The sequence below is a fragment of the Delphinapterus leucas genome, chromosome 6 (genome assembly GCF_059928025.1).
Source record: "Delphinapterus leucas isolate spDelLeu-1000000601 "Yukka" chromosome 6, BTC_Dleu_Yukka2, whole genome shotgun sequence".
Classification (NCBI taxonomy): Eukaryota; Metazoa; Chordata; class Mammalia; order Artiodactyla; family Monodontidae; genus Delphinapterus; species Delphinapterus leucas.
Window position 1 is genome coordinate 17,856,952 of NC_143134.1, and position 16,543 is coordinate 17,873,494.

At 35.9% G+C, this 16,543-nt stretch overlaps 1 protein-coding gene across 1 annotated transcript in view; it reads right to left on the minus strand.

Annotated features, from left to right (window-relative positions):
* Positions 1 to 16,543, minus strand: part of FZD3 (frizzled class receptor 3) — a 90,571-nt gene that overhangs the window by 53,637 nt on the left and 20,391 nt on the right. The window contains exons 2-3 of the mRNA XM_022594962.3: positions 15,564 to 15,760; positions 8,501 to 9,518 (exon numbers count right to left, since the gene is read on the minus strand). Of these exons, the coding sequence (XP_022450670.1) occupies positions 8,501 to 9,518; positions 15,564 to 15,760 (1,215 nt within the window). The remainder of the gene's footprint in view (positions 1 to 8,500; positions 9,519 to 15,563; positions 15,761 to 16,543) is intronic.

Below are 16,543 nucleotides of genomic sequence, written 5' to 3' on the forward strand. Positions count from 1 at the left end.
ACTGTAAGAATTTGGATAGGTTGGGGCTTTCCTGGTGGTGCAGTGGTTAAGAATCCGCCTGCCAATGCAGGGGACACGGGTTCGAGCCCTGGTCTGGGAAGATCCCACATGCCACGGAGCAACTAAGCCCGTGCGCCACAACTACTGAGCCTGCGCTCTAGAGCCCACGAGCCACAACTACTGAGCCCACATGCCACAACTATTAAGCCCGTGCACCTAGAGCCTGTGCTCCACAACAAGAGAAGCCACTGCAATGAGAAGCCCTCAAACTGCAATGAAGAGGAGCCCCCGCTCGCTGCAACTAGAGAAAGCCTGCACGTAGCAACGAAGACCCAACACAGCCAAAAAAAAAAAAAAACCCACGAATTTGGATAGGTTGTATATAATTATGAGACTCAGTTCCTCATTTATAAAACTGAATACAATCTAACTTAGTGCGCTATTGTTAGGATTAAAGGAAATAATGAGTATAAATTTGCTTAGTACAGGACCTGATACATAGTACATACTTAATAACTAGAAGCTTCTCGGATTATTGCTTCTATTTTACTATTCCCATAAACTACTCAAATTATTTCTTTAAACTGGTGTGGTGATGACTTCAAAGACAACTGGAAATAAGATTTATTGGCATGTCTTTATTACAGTGATGTACTAGAATTTATTTTATTATCATGATATAATACCAGATTTTATTGAATATTTTTAATACCATTATGTGATACAGTAAAATGATGATCCTCAAAACTCAGTAATGAGAATGAGACAGTGACAATTTCCATGAGACAGAAAAGTGCCAGAGGTTATGAAAGAATTCTCAAAGGTGATAGAGAACCACTGTTATGAAGGAATTCTCAAAGGTGATAGAGAATAATGCTTGCTGTAGTTCACGGGTTGGCAAACTACAACCTACAAACCAAATTCGCCCCAATTACGTTACTGTAAACAAAGCTTTATTGGAACATTTCCATTTGCTTACATATTGTCTATGGCTGCTTGTGCATTACCACCAGCAGAGCTGAGTAGTTCCAACAAAAACCACATGGCTGGCAAAGCCTAAAATATTTACTATATGACCTTACAGAGGAAGTCTGCTGTGCCCTGCTATAGACTGTGGCAAGTACACTGAATTTTTTCCTAAACATGTGTAAACCATTTTATACCAGATATATCTGCAGTTAAGACTTAAATTGAACTCACGGCTTAGGCTATTTATTCTGTTTAGCAGACGCCAAGATAACAGCCACTTGTATGTTTTAAAATATTAATATTCGGGCTTCCCTGGTGGCGCAGTGGTTGAGAGTCCGCCTGCCGATGCAGGGGGCACGGGTTTGTGCCCTGGTCCGGGAAGATCCCACATGCCGCAGAGCGGCTAGGCCCGCTGAGCCTGCGCGTCCGGAGCCTGTGCTCCGCAACGGGAGAGGCCACAACAGCGAGAGGCCCGCGTACCGCAAAAAAAAAAAAAAAAAAATAATGTTTATCCAAAAGTGCCATTTGACAGCATTTTACAACCTGTGCATGATAGTATGAATAGTTTTTTAAATAAATTTCTTTAATATTCTATATTTCTAAAATATAATATTTTAAAATATTTTCCTACAAGAGACTTAGAATATTTTTTCAGGAATTCTCACTCTTTCCCTCTATTACAGACACTAAAAAATTTTGAGGAAAAATGAATTTGGTGCTAGGAAGTCACAGGCAGTATATTTACCACTTTAAAGATTAGTAGCAGAAAAAAAAGATTAGTAGTATGTACTATATATTTTATACAGAATTATTTGTTGTCAGTAATGTTGGAACTGCAAAACATACCCATTTCCTTATGGTCCTTTCATAAACAATGCTAACTCCTTTTGGAATTGTCTGGTAAAGGGAAACACTCTTATCAGAAAATGAAGCTAAAATTGTTAAGTTAGATTTGATGTTATTCTGCTATTTTTGTACGTTTCTGAATCAAGATTAGATAAACAACAGATGGGTTGCCTTGTGTGGCTGAAAGAATACAAATAATGTTTTTTTGTTTGTTTTCTACACAAATAATTTTTTTTTTAAATTCTACAAATGGCTCTAATGTGAATTTGACAGTCTTAGCTAGGCTGCTTCTATTATGCTAACGCATTTATTTATATTTTGAAACACAGGTTCTAGTATCAAAATTCCTTGAGACATACAGCATTGGATTAGATGGATGAAAAGAGATGGAAAAAAAATGAAGGGGCACTTTAGGAAAGGAAACATGTTTTTTTGAAAATCAATATTTAAAGAAAAAAAATGATGATTCTAGTACAGAGTTTAAGAACAATCCTTTTTTAAACCTCAGGAATTATGTACCTGTAACAACAGAATACTGAAATTTTTCTTTGTGCAAGGCACTCTAGTAGGAGGTTTAAGTTTATTTTCTCATTTAATCTTCTCTGCCACCCATGAGGTAGATATTACTATATTTAACATATTATTTCCTACATTTTACACGAGGAAACTGAGGCTCAGAGTGTTAGAGACAGGACTTCAAAGCCCATGTTTTTAACCAGTATTTTACATGTGAATGGTTTTCCAGAAATATCAACAAACTTTGAAACTTGTAAACTCTTTCATAAAATGCTTTGAGCCTCTTAGAAGCCCCTGAATAAATAAAGGGAATTACTTTTAAAGAAAAAAAAGAAAAAGAAAAAAAGAATGCTAAGTACCTGGAAAATTACTAATGTGTTATTTAAAAAACACATAAAAATAAATAAATAAATACATAAATAAATGATTAACACATAAGATGAAACATAGTCTAGGAATAAACTTTACTGATTTTAAACTGTAAAATATACATTATTCTGAAAGCTCAAGCTATATTTCACAATTAATTCTTGATTCAGGCATTAAATATTACTGTCTCAAGTTTCATTTAATATGCACTTTTTAAATAGACTGTTCTTGAAAAAACAGTTGGTATAAAGTATTTTAAAATCCAAACAGCAAATTTCTGTTTTCAGCAAGGACACTCATTTTAAATATCTTAAAATACTTTACACAAGCCCATTTTTCTTCAAATTATGGACTTAAATACATGCGATTTACATTAAACCCAGTTGGTATTTTGAAACAATGTGATCAACTACCTCATAAGCTGAGTTTTCAAATGTTTTAAAGCTTCAGTAATGTAAGAAATGACTATAAAGCAACCTCACTGATTTTCAAGTGAATATATATTCAAATATTACGTTCTCTAAGTGACCTGAGGAGGCTACCTCAAGTATAACATCATTGCTTAACACATTTTTAAAACTTCTCATTAGGAATTATCATCAGAACCTGCTAAGCATTCTTTTAGGTATGCTCAGTAATAGCAAATCTTGTTCAATTATGTATGGATATTACTTCAAATAGAAATTTAGCATCTCTAATGCTCAATTCACAAGTCTATATAAGATTCCCCTAAAGTAAAATTCTGAATGAAAGTTAGTATTAAAATTCTAGTATTTGAAGGCTTCCCTGGTGGCGCAGTGGTTAAGAATCCGCCTGCCAATGCAGAAGACACGGGTTCAACCCCTGGCCCAGGAAGATTCCACATGCCGCGGAGCAACTAAGCCCGTGCGCCACAACTACTGAGCTTGCGCTCTAGAGCGCGCGAGCCACAACTACTGACTCCATGTGCCACAACTACGGAAGCCCACGCTCCTAGAGCCCGTGCTCTACAACAAGAGAAGCCACGACAATGAGAAGCCCGTGCACCTCAACAAAGAGTAGATGCTGCTCACCACAACTAGAGAAAGCCCGCGCATAGCAATGAAGACCCAATACAGCCAAAAATAAAAACAAATAAATAAATAAATTTATTTTAAAAAAAATTCTAGTATTTGAGTTCCACTTATATGAGGTACCCAGAGTAGTCAAATTCATAGTGACATAAAGTAGAATAATGGTTGCCAAAGGCTGAGAGGCAGGGAGGAATGGGGAGTTACTGATTAATGCATGCAGAATTTCAGTTCAGAAAGATGAAACTTCTCTCTCCTTACTTCAAAGATACCATGACAGAGGGTTTTTACGGGAGGGTATACCAGCCCTTTCAAAGAGCAGACAGACCCTATTTATTGTAAAAACTGTTTCAATGAATAGAAGATAAAAACCTCATTTTATGAAGCTATTATAACCTTGACACCAAAAAGGAAAAGGACAGGGAAAGAAAAGCAAAATGATCACAATCTATCTCACTCATGAGTATAGATGGAAAAATCTTAAATAAAACATAAGAACTGGAAAGCAAACAAGATACGAATTTGTCCTTATTTGCAGACAAGAGGATTTCTACAAAGAATATCTAAGAGAACCAATATGCAGTTAGAACTAATAGAAGAGTGTAGCAGGGATGCTCAATATAAGGTCAATATGCAAAAATCAGTGGCATTCTTGTACACCAGCAATAACCAAATGAAAAGTGTAATACAGAAAAGACCTCACTCACAATTGCAACAAAAACTGTACGGTGCCTATGAACAAATGAATGAATACATACATAAAGAAAGAAACTAAAAGATACTAAAACTCAGTATTACAAAGATAGCAAATTCTCCCAGATTCATTTAAAACCTAAAACAATTTCAATAAAAATCCAAACAGTGTTTTTCATGGATGAATTATTCTAAAATTCATATAGAAAAGTGCCAAGATGGTTAAAATAATTTTGAAGAAGAATAAGGTAGAGGAAATGTGGAATTGTTACAAGGTTATACAAACAGACCAGTGCACAAAAGAGAGAGCCTAAAAATGGAACTTGTATATTATAGCCGTTGCATTACAGTTCAGATGGGCTATTTGATAAATGGTGCAAAAAGCATACTGCTTATTCATATGAAAAAATAAAATTATGTTACTCATCACATACATAAAAATAAATTTCAAGGGATTAGAGCTATGAATCAAAACATCAAAATTTTAAAACTGCTAGAAAAAATATGGCAGACCATTTTTATGACTTTGAGAGGCAGGGAAGGATTTCTTAAAACACAAAAGGCAAAGAAAACACAAAGTGAAAAGACAAGGTACAGAGCAGAATAAGATACCTGCAATGCAAACAACTGACAAAGAATTAAAACAACAATAACAACAAAAGGCAAATAACCTAACAGAGCAATGGACAACAGTAGCAAATCACAGAAGAGAAACCCCAAATAGCCAATAAAAATATGAAAAATATGAAAATATACTTATATACATATAAAAATATGAAAACATACTTATGAGGAATAAGGGAAATAAAAATCATGATAGACTTGAGATATTGTTTCAAAGGTTGGCAAAAAGCTAAAAGCCTGAGAACACCAAGATGGGGAGAAATGGGGAATTCATACTCTATACTGGGAGTGTAAATTAAAATAACCACTTGAGTTGAAGTTGCATGTATGTTACAATTCCACAATTACACTTTTGGGTATACAGCCCATGGAAATTCTTGGTCATGTACAAGGAAGACAGGTATTACAACAGCAAAAAAACTTGAAAACTATAAGTCTGTCCATCAACAAAATAATGAGTGAACAAACAGCAGTATATTTATACATTAGATTACTGCAGTTAAAATGGACAAGTTAGTGGTGCACATATCGGCATGCATATTCTCAAAAACTTAAAACAAATATAGCATTTCCTAAAGTTTGGTATTGGATGGTTTAAAAAAACATTTATATATGTATGTATGTGTGTGTGTATACATATCAATAACAGCAGCAACAATAAATGAAAAAAATGAACAACAGAGCTAACATTTGAGCACTTATTATGTAGAAGGCACTCTTCTAAGTGTTTGCATGTAGACTCCTAAATACAACCCTAGGAGACACATTCTACTACTATTTGTATCTAATATGATTACTCTTTCATTACTGTTAGATTCTATTACTCATTTTACAGATGAGGAACTGAAGTAGAGAGAGATGAAGCTGATCTAAGGTTATAAAACTAGTAAATAATGAGAGTTAGATAGGAAGCCAGTATTCCTAACCCAGACTTTACAGCTTAATAACTACGCTACTGTTACTATACCATTCTCTATTCTTTTTAGGATGTTGGAAATCCAACATTATTTCTGTAAGTTGGAAATAAAAAATACTTTTAACCTATGACTATAAAGAGATGCATACACACACACATTTTTGTGCAACTCAAACTGGTTCTAAAGATGCTAAAAGAATTCTAGGAACGTCTTGAAAATAGCAGCAGCCCAACTATTCTAATTTACTAATTTACATGTTTGAGGTTTGGTATGTTTCAGATCATTATTTCAGAGCCAAACATTATTTGTTCAATAGCCCTAAGACAATATATATTTGAAATCCTAGAAACCTTATATTGAGAAGCGCACAATGTAATTCAACCATCTCTTTCACTCTCGTTAGGGGCAAAATTTGATTACTTAGCTTCAGGTCTGAAACCTCACATTAAGAGTTTTAATTAATTCTGTCAAGAAGTGTAATACAATTTCAATTATTCATTTTTTCTCGTCTTTCAATTATGAGTTGGTTTTTTTTAAAGCCAGTAGCTAATATTTATACAATAAAAATTAATTTTGTATTGGACTATTTATACCACAAAATAAAAAAGGGGAAATTGGCATTCTCAGTCGTCAAATATTTATGAGCATTGACTATGTGCTAATCACACACTCCTTGTCTGCAGTACCACTGTTACCATTTCTTAAAAATGTCTTTTCGGGGCTTCCCCGGTGGCGCAGTGGTTAAGAATCTGCCTGCCAATGCAGGGGACACAGGTTCGATCCCTGGTCCGGGAAGATCCCACATGCCACAGAGCAACTAAGCCCATGCGCCACAACTACTGAGCTTGTGCTGTAGAGCCTACGAGCCACAATTACTGAGCCCACGTGCCACAACTACTGAAGTCCGTGTGTCTAGAGCCCGTGCTCTCCGTGACAAGAGAAGCCATGACAATGAGAAGGCCACGCACCACAACGAAGAGTGGCCCCCGCTCGCCACAACTAGACAAAGCCCACACACAGCAACGAAGACCCAACACAGCCAAAAATGAAAACAAATAAATTTATAAAAATAATATATGTATTAAAAAAAAATGTCTTTTCAAACTTCCCTGGTGGTGCAGTGGTTAAGAATCTGCCCGCCAATGCAAGGGACACGGGTTTGAACCCTGGTCCAGGGAGATCCCACATGCCATGAAGCAACTAAGCCCGTGCGCCACAACTACTGAGCCTGCGGGTCTAGAGCCTGCAAGCCACAAGTACTGAGCCCACGAGCCTAGAGCCCGTGCTCCGCAACAAAAGAAGCCACCGCAATGAGAAGCCTGTGCACCGCAATGAAGAGTAGCCCCCGCTTGCCACAACTAGAGAAGGCGCGCGTGCAGCAACAAAGACCCAACACAGCCAAAAATAAATAAATGAAATAAATAAATTTATTTTTAAAAAGTCTTTGCTTCTCCATCTACACATTCACATTCTCAATGCCATCATCTACTAACCTACAGAACGTGCTTTCAAAAAATATGAAAAAGAAGTTCTTGCTTTCAAAGAGTTCACTGTCTAGTAGGGAAAAGAGACAAGTAAACGTAAGTTATCTATAATGCATAAGTACTTTAATAAAGGTATTTAAAAGGTATTAGAGAAACATAAGGGTTGGGGGAGATGAAAGGGTGGCTGGTGCACTTTGAGAACAGGGAAGCTGGAGCACAATGAACATGAGACACCAAGTGGGGGCAATTCTTTCAAGAAAACTTGTCTTAAAAGAAAGAAGAGAGGGTAATAGCTAGGAGCATAGGTTCTAGAGAGGTTTTAAGATGAGAGAGATAAATACTTAGCATCAACCCCTCTAAACTGCTTTCCTTGTTCCACTCCTCTCCTAGAACTAAATCCAAGCGGAGTGTGAACAAATCACTTAGCAATTCTAAGCCTCAAATGAGACAGATGTTTAAGAACTCTAAATTATAGAGGGAACCTGAATAAATGATCTCTGAAGTTCTCTCTAGATCTAAAATTCTATGATTCTATGATTATCTGATCTCTTTAAACTCAAAGGTAAAACACTTCAGTACGCAAAAAAGAAAAACCAAGAGTATTTAAGAGATGAACTTGTTTGTACAACTGTGTCCTATTTTTTTTTTGCAAAACTGTTAAAACAATCCTTATTCTGAATATCAGTAAAATTTCCACAGAAAGACACTGCCTTTTAATCAACAACTTCCCCTCAAACCTGCAGACTTCTAAATAATCAACAAGCAACTCTTTTGCGATAACAGAAGTAAAGTGCTTAAAAGCCCACAGCTTGGACTTGTAAAAGTCATCTTTTAAACGGAAAATGTTTATAGAAACATGTGTATGACACTCTTACTACATTTGTTCATTATCTTCACTTTAAAATTCTAATGTACAGGTCGTTCATGAAGAGTAAAAAAAAAACCCAAAATAACAACAATAAAAAAACAATCAGCTAAGATTAGCTCTTTTCACTGTCACATATTCTGAAATTTAGAACAAGGTTTCCCTTACCTGATATGGACATGGAATGTGATATTCTCTGCAGCGTTCTTGTATCCATGTTGTTTCCCAGATGCCACGGTAAGCTTGCTCATAAAAGTAGCATCCAATTACAACCAAGAGTGGTACAAGATAAAGAATGCTGAAAACACCAATCCGGATCATAAACTTCACCAGTTTATCTTGGTTCTCCTTTTCTAATGGAATCTCAATTCGAACTCTGTTTAGGGATATGATGCCGGCTAAGAGAAGTGAAACCCCAACTACCACATACAGGCAGAGGGGTGCAAGAACAAAATACCTCAATGAATCGACATCGTAGAGGCCAACAAAACACACGCCACTGATATTGTCACCTTCAATTTTATTCATCGCTAAAAGGATGATAGTTAGAGTTCCAGGGATGCCCCACGCGCTGGCGTGAAATAGCAGTGCCTTCTTCTCAATAGCTTCACTACCCCACTTTGGCACAGCTGCCAAGAACCACGTGATGGTAAGAATTACCCACCAAACGCTGCCAGCCATAGTAAAAAAATAGAGTACCATAAAAAGCATGGTACAGGCTTTATTATGAGATCCTTGTGTCACTGTGGAAGCCTTATACTGTGCAGGGCTAGATGCATTGCAGGCTACTCGGTCCTCAAGCAAAAACCCAATAAAGAAAATTAACGACACCATCATGTAGCAGACTGCATAAAATATAATAGGCCTTTCAGGATAACGGAATCTTGTGACATCAATCAAAAAAGTTAAAAAAGTAAATAATGTGGCAGAGAGGCAAATGATTGAAATCAATCCTATGAAATATCGAGCAAATGAAAGTTCTTCTCTCCTAAAGTACATATTTGGACAAGGAGGTGAACAATCACGCACGTGCAAAAAAGAATAGCCAAGATCAGGATCAATTTTCAACTCTCGGGGACACCAAAAACCATAGTCCCTCTGCACTGCCACTGGGGCTCCTTCAGTAGGATCTCCAGCTAAATTCAGATCCACAAGTCGAGGATACGGCTCATCACAATCTGGGAACCTAAAAATACAAGATGAGAACCATTTTTACTTATTGGGAACCTAATGATTTGGATTTCCAAATTTAGCACCTGTTGTTTATTCTTATGTCCTTGGAGCACATTACAATTAAGTGGAAGAAATAATGCTAATGGTCATATTTTGTTTGTGGGTCATAAAACTAGATTTTACATAGCTGACAAAAAAAATGAAAAATTTATACTTAATTTTGTTTTGGCTTCAAAAAGATTACTCTTTATTAAAGTAGTCAGGCATAGCCATCAATAAATAGTGTATTTACATACTATTTATTTAGGATACACAGTTTAGAGTAAGATTTCAAAATATAAATTTAAAAATATATATATATAATAAATATACATTAAAAAAAAGCTCCAACAGAATAGTAGCTAAAAGTTACTTCTTTCTAAAGTTTAATTACAATATAGTCCTCAATTTACCCTAGACTCAAACAGAACTTTCTTAAAAATAAGGGTTAAAAATCTTCCCTAATTGCATGGCCCAAAGTGTTCTGAGTTAAATTAGCACTAAAAATCCTTACAAGTGGCTTAGTTTTAGATCTTTTCTTCCCATTTAAAATTCACTCTCTGCTTACCATATTGGTTAATTAAAGTCCTCCTAAGGTCTCTAATGTCAACTAGTTCTTTCCTACCACTACTAATGTCTCTCCAATCCACTGCATTCTCTATTCCAGTTATTCTCAAACACTGACGTGCATGAGAAAAACTTAAGGTCATTTTAAAATACAAATTCTTGGTCCTCACCACCTCAAATCCTGTTTCAGTATGCCTGTGTTAGGGCCAAAGAAATCTGCATTTTGACAATTTTCCAGACTTGAGAAAGCGTCATAACCATAGTACAGAAAAAACAGGGCTGTGCTGCAGACATACACTATTGAGAGTACTATTCTCATGAACTTCCTGCAACTTCAATTTTCTTGCCAGCATCAGTTTCTAAGCCTTCAGACTCCCACCAACTAGATATTTAGCAGTTATATGCATCAAATAGTTTCCAAGAAACTATCACTGATATTAAGTTTGCCATATACATGTATAACCTTACACTGAAGCTGATTAATCTTTTATTTTCTAATACAAACCATTTTCTTCACAGGGCTTGGATTATAAAGCCAAATGACAGAAACTTATTGCATGCAGGCATTTACTGGAATTCTACAGTATGCCAGGGCTTTAACAGAAAAAGACCCCAAAACCCAGGATCTCTATCCTTGAGTCCAAAAGGAGGCAAAAACTTGTAAACACAACACAAAATACAGCAGTGTGATATATGAAGCAATCAAAACCTATATAAAATATAAAAATGATATAAAGAAGGATTAATTATTTCAGGGGAAGAGGTTATGAAAGACTTCATAGATTAAGTCCCTCAACACAGGATCTCTGAATCAGTATTTGCCAGTATTGGCAGTATGGCAATCAGTATTCTAGCAAGAAATGGGAACAAAGGCATGGAGGTTTGAACAGGGTGTGTTTAGCATTGCTGGGGCATGAGGAGTGCATGAATTGTGACAGGAGATAAGGTTTGGAGAGGTAAGCACATTCCAGAAATATATGTGCATGTGTGTGTGTGTATGTATGTATAAACATTGATATAAATATATCAATGGCTGTATCTGTATATCCAACTGCCAATTCACCATATACACACCCCTCACTCTTTAACCCTCCCAAAACCAAACTCTTGATTTCCACTCCTTAGTTTCTCCATTTCCACAAATGGTAATCCCATTCTTCTAGTCGCTCAGGCCAAAAACCTTACGGTCCTCCTTGAAATCCCTTCTCCCTCATATCCACCTCACAACCTACCAGCACTTCCTGTCATTCTACTTTGCGATGTATCCAGAATCTGACCACTTTCCATTTCCTCTACTGCAGCCACCCAGTCTGAGCCATGAGTACCTCATCCCTGGACTTCTGGAGTGGCTTCCAGTTTATCTCCATCTCCACACAAGAGCCAGAGTGATCCTTTAAAGACATGTCACTCCTGTGTTCATGATCATGTCTCTTCTGCTCAAAATTCTAATGGCTTCTCTTCTCACTCAGTCAAATCCGAATTCCGTAAGAGAGCTCTAAAGACCCACCCCCAGTCCTTTTCTGCTCTTATTTCCTTCCCTTCTCCCTTACTCACTTGCCTCCAGCCTCTTTGGTGTCCTGTGAATATACCAGCATGCTTCCACTTCAGAGCCTTTGCACTTCTTGCTCTGCTTCTTCTGCCTGGACTGTTCTTCCCTAGATATCTATATAACCTGTTCTCTCATTTCATTCAGATTCCTGTCTCACTGTCTCCTTATTAAAAAGGACTTCCTCAACATCTCCATAGAAAATAGAGTCCTTCTGCTTCCCCATATTGTATCACTATCACCTAACTCTATTCTTTCTTATTAACATTCATGATCATCTGACATTATCTATTTATTTATCTCCTACTACTACCACCACAACTAGAATTTCAGCTCCATAAGAACAGAGACTACGTTTTGTTCACTACTCACCTTCACTATCTAGAATAGTGTCTAGCACACACAAGACATCCAATTAATATTTGCTGAATTGATGATAAATTGAATAAATTTATCATATAGCCCTCATATAGTTGAATAAATATATTCATATAGCCCTCAGCAAGTAATTAGAAAGATGACTAGGAGTGTGGAAGACACTTGAGCTGGGCAAAAATGAGAGTAGAGATATCAGTTGAGCCATAACTAAAACCAGATAAGGCAGTGAGAATGAGACAGCTATGAAATTATTTAGATAAAAGCAACAGAATTTATAACTGATTGGATGTGGGAGCTTAGGTCAATGAAGGAGGACTATGCCTTCCAGGAATAAAAAAAATGAGCAAGGAGTAAAATCAATTTTAGACATGTTAAAATTGAGGTATTTGAGACAAATTCAGGTTACCAGTGGCTGCTGGATATGCAGATTTGGAACTTAGCAGAAAGATGCCAAGGCTACAGATTTAGATTTAGGATCCATCAGCATATGAATAAGAATTAAAATCAGTGAGATGGGATTATCCAGGGAAAGCATGCAGAATCAAAAAAAACAGGAACAGAACTCTAAGAAACATCAGAAAGAGGAAGAGGATGCAAGAAAATAAATTGAAAAGGACTGGTCTGAGATGTAGCAGACCACAACAGTTCACGCAAAATGGCCTAACGGATTTTCAGGAAAGGAGGACAGGCTAAGGTTGAGGGGAATACGGGTCAAATACAGAATAAAGGTGAAATATGGGTTTGAAATGAGTGACATAGATTTGGCATAAGTGCTGAGGAGAATGAACAGAAATTTTCCTGTTGACCAAATTGGAAACTGACAAAAGACAAAGAGCAAATAGAGTTGCTATGGTTTAAAATGTCTATCAATAGGAGAATGGATAAGCAAAATACAGTATATTTATACAATGGAAGACTACTCAGCAAGAAAAAGCACTACTGATGAACACAAGAACATATTAATGAGTCTTGAAAATAGAACAAAGAAGGGCAATCTCAACCTGAGCAAAAGAAGAGTTACACAACAAGTACATATTGTATGACTCCATTTGTATGAAGTTCTAGAATAGACAAAGTAATTATTGATACTTTGGAAGGATGTTAAACAGTAGTTCCTTCTAGAGGATGGTATAGACAAGGATTGACCATCAAGGAGCATGAGAGCACGAGGTAATGGTAATGATGATGTTCTACATCTTTCTGAGGATTTGGCTTACTCAGGTGCAGGCACTTGTCAAAACTCAGATATCTTTAGATTTGTGCATTTCCTTGTAAAGCTTTAAACTGAAAGAAAAAACTGTAGACAAATGTTGAATTCTAGTTAGTGAAAGACGTGATAAAATATTTGTGAGGGCAATAACTGTTGTCTCTAATTTACTTTGAAATACAAAGAATAAGGTAGATTAATGGATCAATAGAGGGATGGACAAATGTGAAAAGCAAACATAATAAAACAATGGTAGAGATCTGGGTGGTAGTTAAAAAAAAAGTTGCTATGGTTTAAATCATTAAATATGCAGCATAATTAATTTGTAAGAAATTAGTTGAGCTGGAGATCTGAACAAGTACAGTGGAAGGAATGAGTTGAAACTGCTAGCAAAAGTATTACTTTATGTGATGGACCACAAAGCTTAACCTAAGTAAGAAAATAAATAAGATCAAGAAGGGAGCTATAAGGGGCGGGGGGGGGGAACCCAAAAGTCTGGGGGTGTCCATGAAGTTGAAAAACAGGTACAGTAGGAAAAAGGATATGAGAGATGTGGAAGAATGAAATGTTATTATGAAAGATTGCTTTGCCAGAATTTAAGAGTTAGACAATCCCAGGCAATACTGAGGACATAAAACAGATTTAACCCTATCAAAACAAATAAACATAGATCACAATGACACTTCTATACTTGTATATAACCTATTAAAATAAAAAGACCACTAAACAATAGGAGTTAGATACAAAAATAGGGTTCCTGCCCAGGTAATTCATAACTGTTGTTATAAATACCAAGAAATTTACAAACTTCTGAAAGCAGGACTATAAATATTACCAGGTTTTGGGGAGAAAGTGGATGAAGGGTTTGATGGGGTAGATAAGAGAGTGTGTTAAATAGGTGGGAAATAGAGCAGACAAATATGAGAAAGCAAAATGCCAGTGAACTGACTACAAGTAACTAATACATGTTTTATTAAGTTCTTCCAGCTGTCAAATGAGAGTAACAACACCTGCCTTTCACCTGTCTCCAAGGGCTACTGTCATATGACAAACAAATTAATTTTAAACATGAAGGAGAAAAAAGTGTTCTGTGCAGCACTGCCCATAATAGCAAAAACCTAGAAGTAACTTAAATGACCATCAGTAGGAGATGGCTAAATAACTATAGGATGGTAATACAATTGGCCATTCTATAGCAACTAAGAGGAATGAACCAGAGTTACAGATATAAACACAGATACATGTAAAAAAAAATTAATGTTGTTTATGGATATGTATATATGTAGTAAGAGTATAAAAACAAAGATAGGAATGATTAACAACAAATTCAACATAATGATTATCTCATCTCTGGGGAGAAAAGAAGGAAATGAAATCAAGATGGGTACTAAGAAAGGAAACTTCAACTCTATCTGTACTGTTTTATTTCTTAAAAAAAGAAATCTGGGGACTTCCCTGGCAGTCCAGTGGTTAGGACTCGGTGCTCTCACTGACAGGGCCCTGGGTTCAACCCCTGGTTGGGGATCTAAGATCCCAAAAGTCATGTGGCTCAGCCAAAAAAAAAAAAAAAGAAAATCTGAAACAAACATTGCAAAATAGTAAGACTGGATAAAGCTAGGTAATAAGAGTTATATAAGTGTTCATCTTATTCTTTACCCTTGAAACTTTAAGAATACAAAAGGCACAACATTATTATGCAAGAAATACAGTATTACTACTGTATATGTTATTACTAATAATAATGTTCTCTCGTACAAATCTATAACACTGTCTGGTAAATATCCTCAAACCTTTAGGAAATGCTTACAATCTATATATTGGAAGTGATTTGAAAAGTATCTGACATTTTCTGGGTCTGGGTATATTAATACATGACAAAAATGGAACTGACAGGACTATTGTAGTCATTAACACATTTAAATCATAAAGATATTTGAGTCCCATTAAAATCATTAATAATGAGGTAACAAATGATTATGTTCTCTATATTTTCTAATTTTTTAATAAATGACATTACTTTTATAACCAGAAAAAATCTGTAAGGGAGAGAAATCAACAATCAATATCTTGATTATGTTTTTCTTAATTTGATTATTTAAAAAATTTCTTCATAGAAAATTTTTCTTTTCCCACCTTTTTCATTTAGTGCTTCCAAATTCCTAAGGAAATGAACAGCTCTGAGGCCATGAAACTGCTGTTCACAATTATGACTAATATACACACTTCAAAAAAGTTCTTAAAAACTGATGAACTAGAAGACAAATAATTTTAAATATACTGCAACATAAGTAATGGTCCATGAAAATCTATGATTTTCGCACCTACTGCATTCCATATCTTCAGGCCAAGGAACACCAAACATCTCCATGAGCTTCGAACACTCACTGTAAGCCCGCTGACAGAGCCTACGGCAGGGAAGTGTGACACGTCCGTATTCCATACAAATAGGAGCGTAGAGTGCACAAAGAAATGGCCGGAAATCCCGAGAACAATCCAGATTCACCATAGGGTGGAATGGCTAGGAGAAAGTTAAAATCAAATCATTAGATAAAGAGTTGCATACAAGTTAAAGTTTTCTACATATAATACGGCAATATTCTTTTTTTTAAAATCTGTTTTAAAAGATTTCTGAAGGCAATTAAAATTTTCTAAAGGGGAGTTTTTGTTTTTTCAACAAAACCCTCTTAGCCCTATCCCTGGAGATTCTGATTTGGTTAAGCATGAGGTGTATCCCAGAATCTACACATATTTTAATTGTTACAGGTGATATTAATGAAAAGGCCTAGCTGAGAACCATTAACAACAATATGATCCATTTTACATAGAAAAAATCCACAAAAGATATGTGTCAAACGCTCAAAAGTGTGATTAGTGCTTGGTGATAGGATTACAAGAGATTTAAATTTTCTTCTTTTTATGTATTTCAATTTCTATATTTTCTTCAATTAACATGTATCAATAGGAGAGAGAGGACAAGAAGTGAAAGGAAAGGGTGGGGGAGGAAGAGAAGTAGTTATACACAGTAGTACATATTTTGAGGGTGGGAGGTAGGTAAGAGATCTCACTTTGGTCTTACATTTTCTTTTTCTTTGTACATTAAAAAAATTCTTTTTAAAAAACGGGAGTTCTTTCAACTCTGAAATCACATGATATAAACAGACCTCACAATGTTAAGCTGATATTAAGGAAACAAAAAGAAAAAACAGTGGCCCCAAACATAAAACCATACTAAAATCATCATTATAACCATAGGAATAGATCAATTTTCCCAAGAAATGTGCATCTAGGCTTTTGACTACCA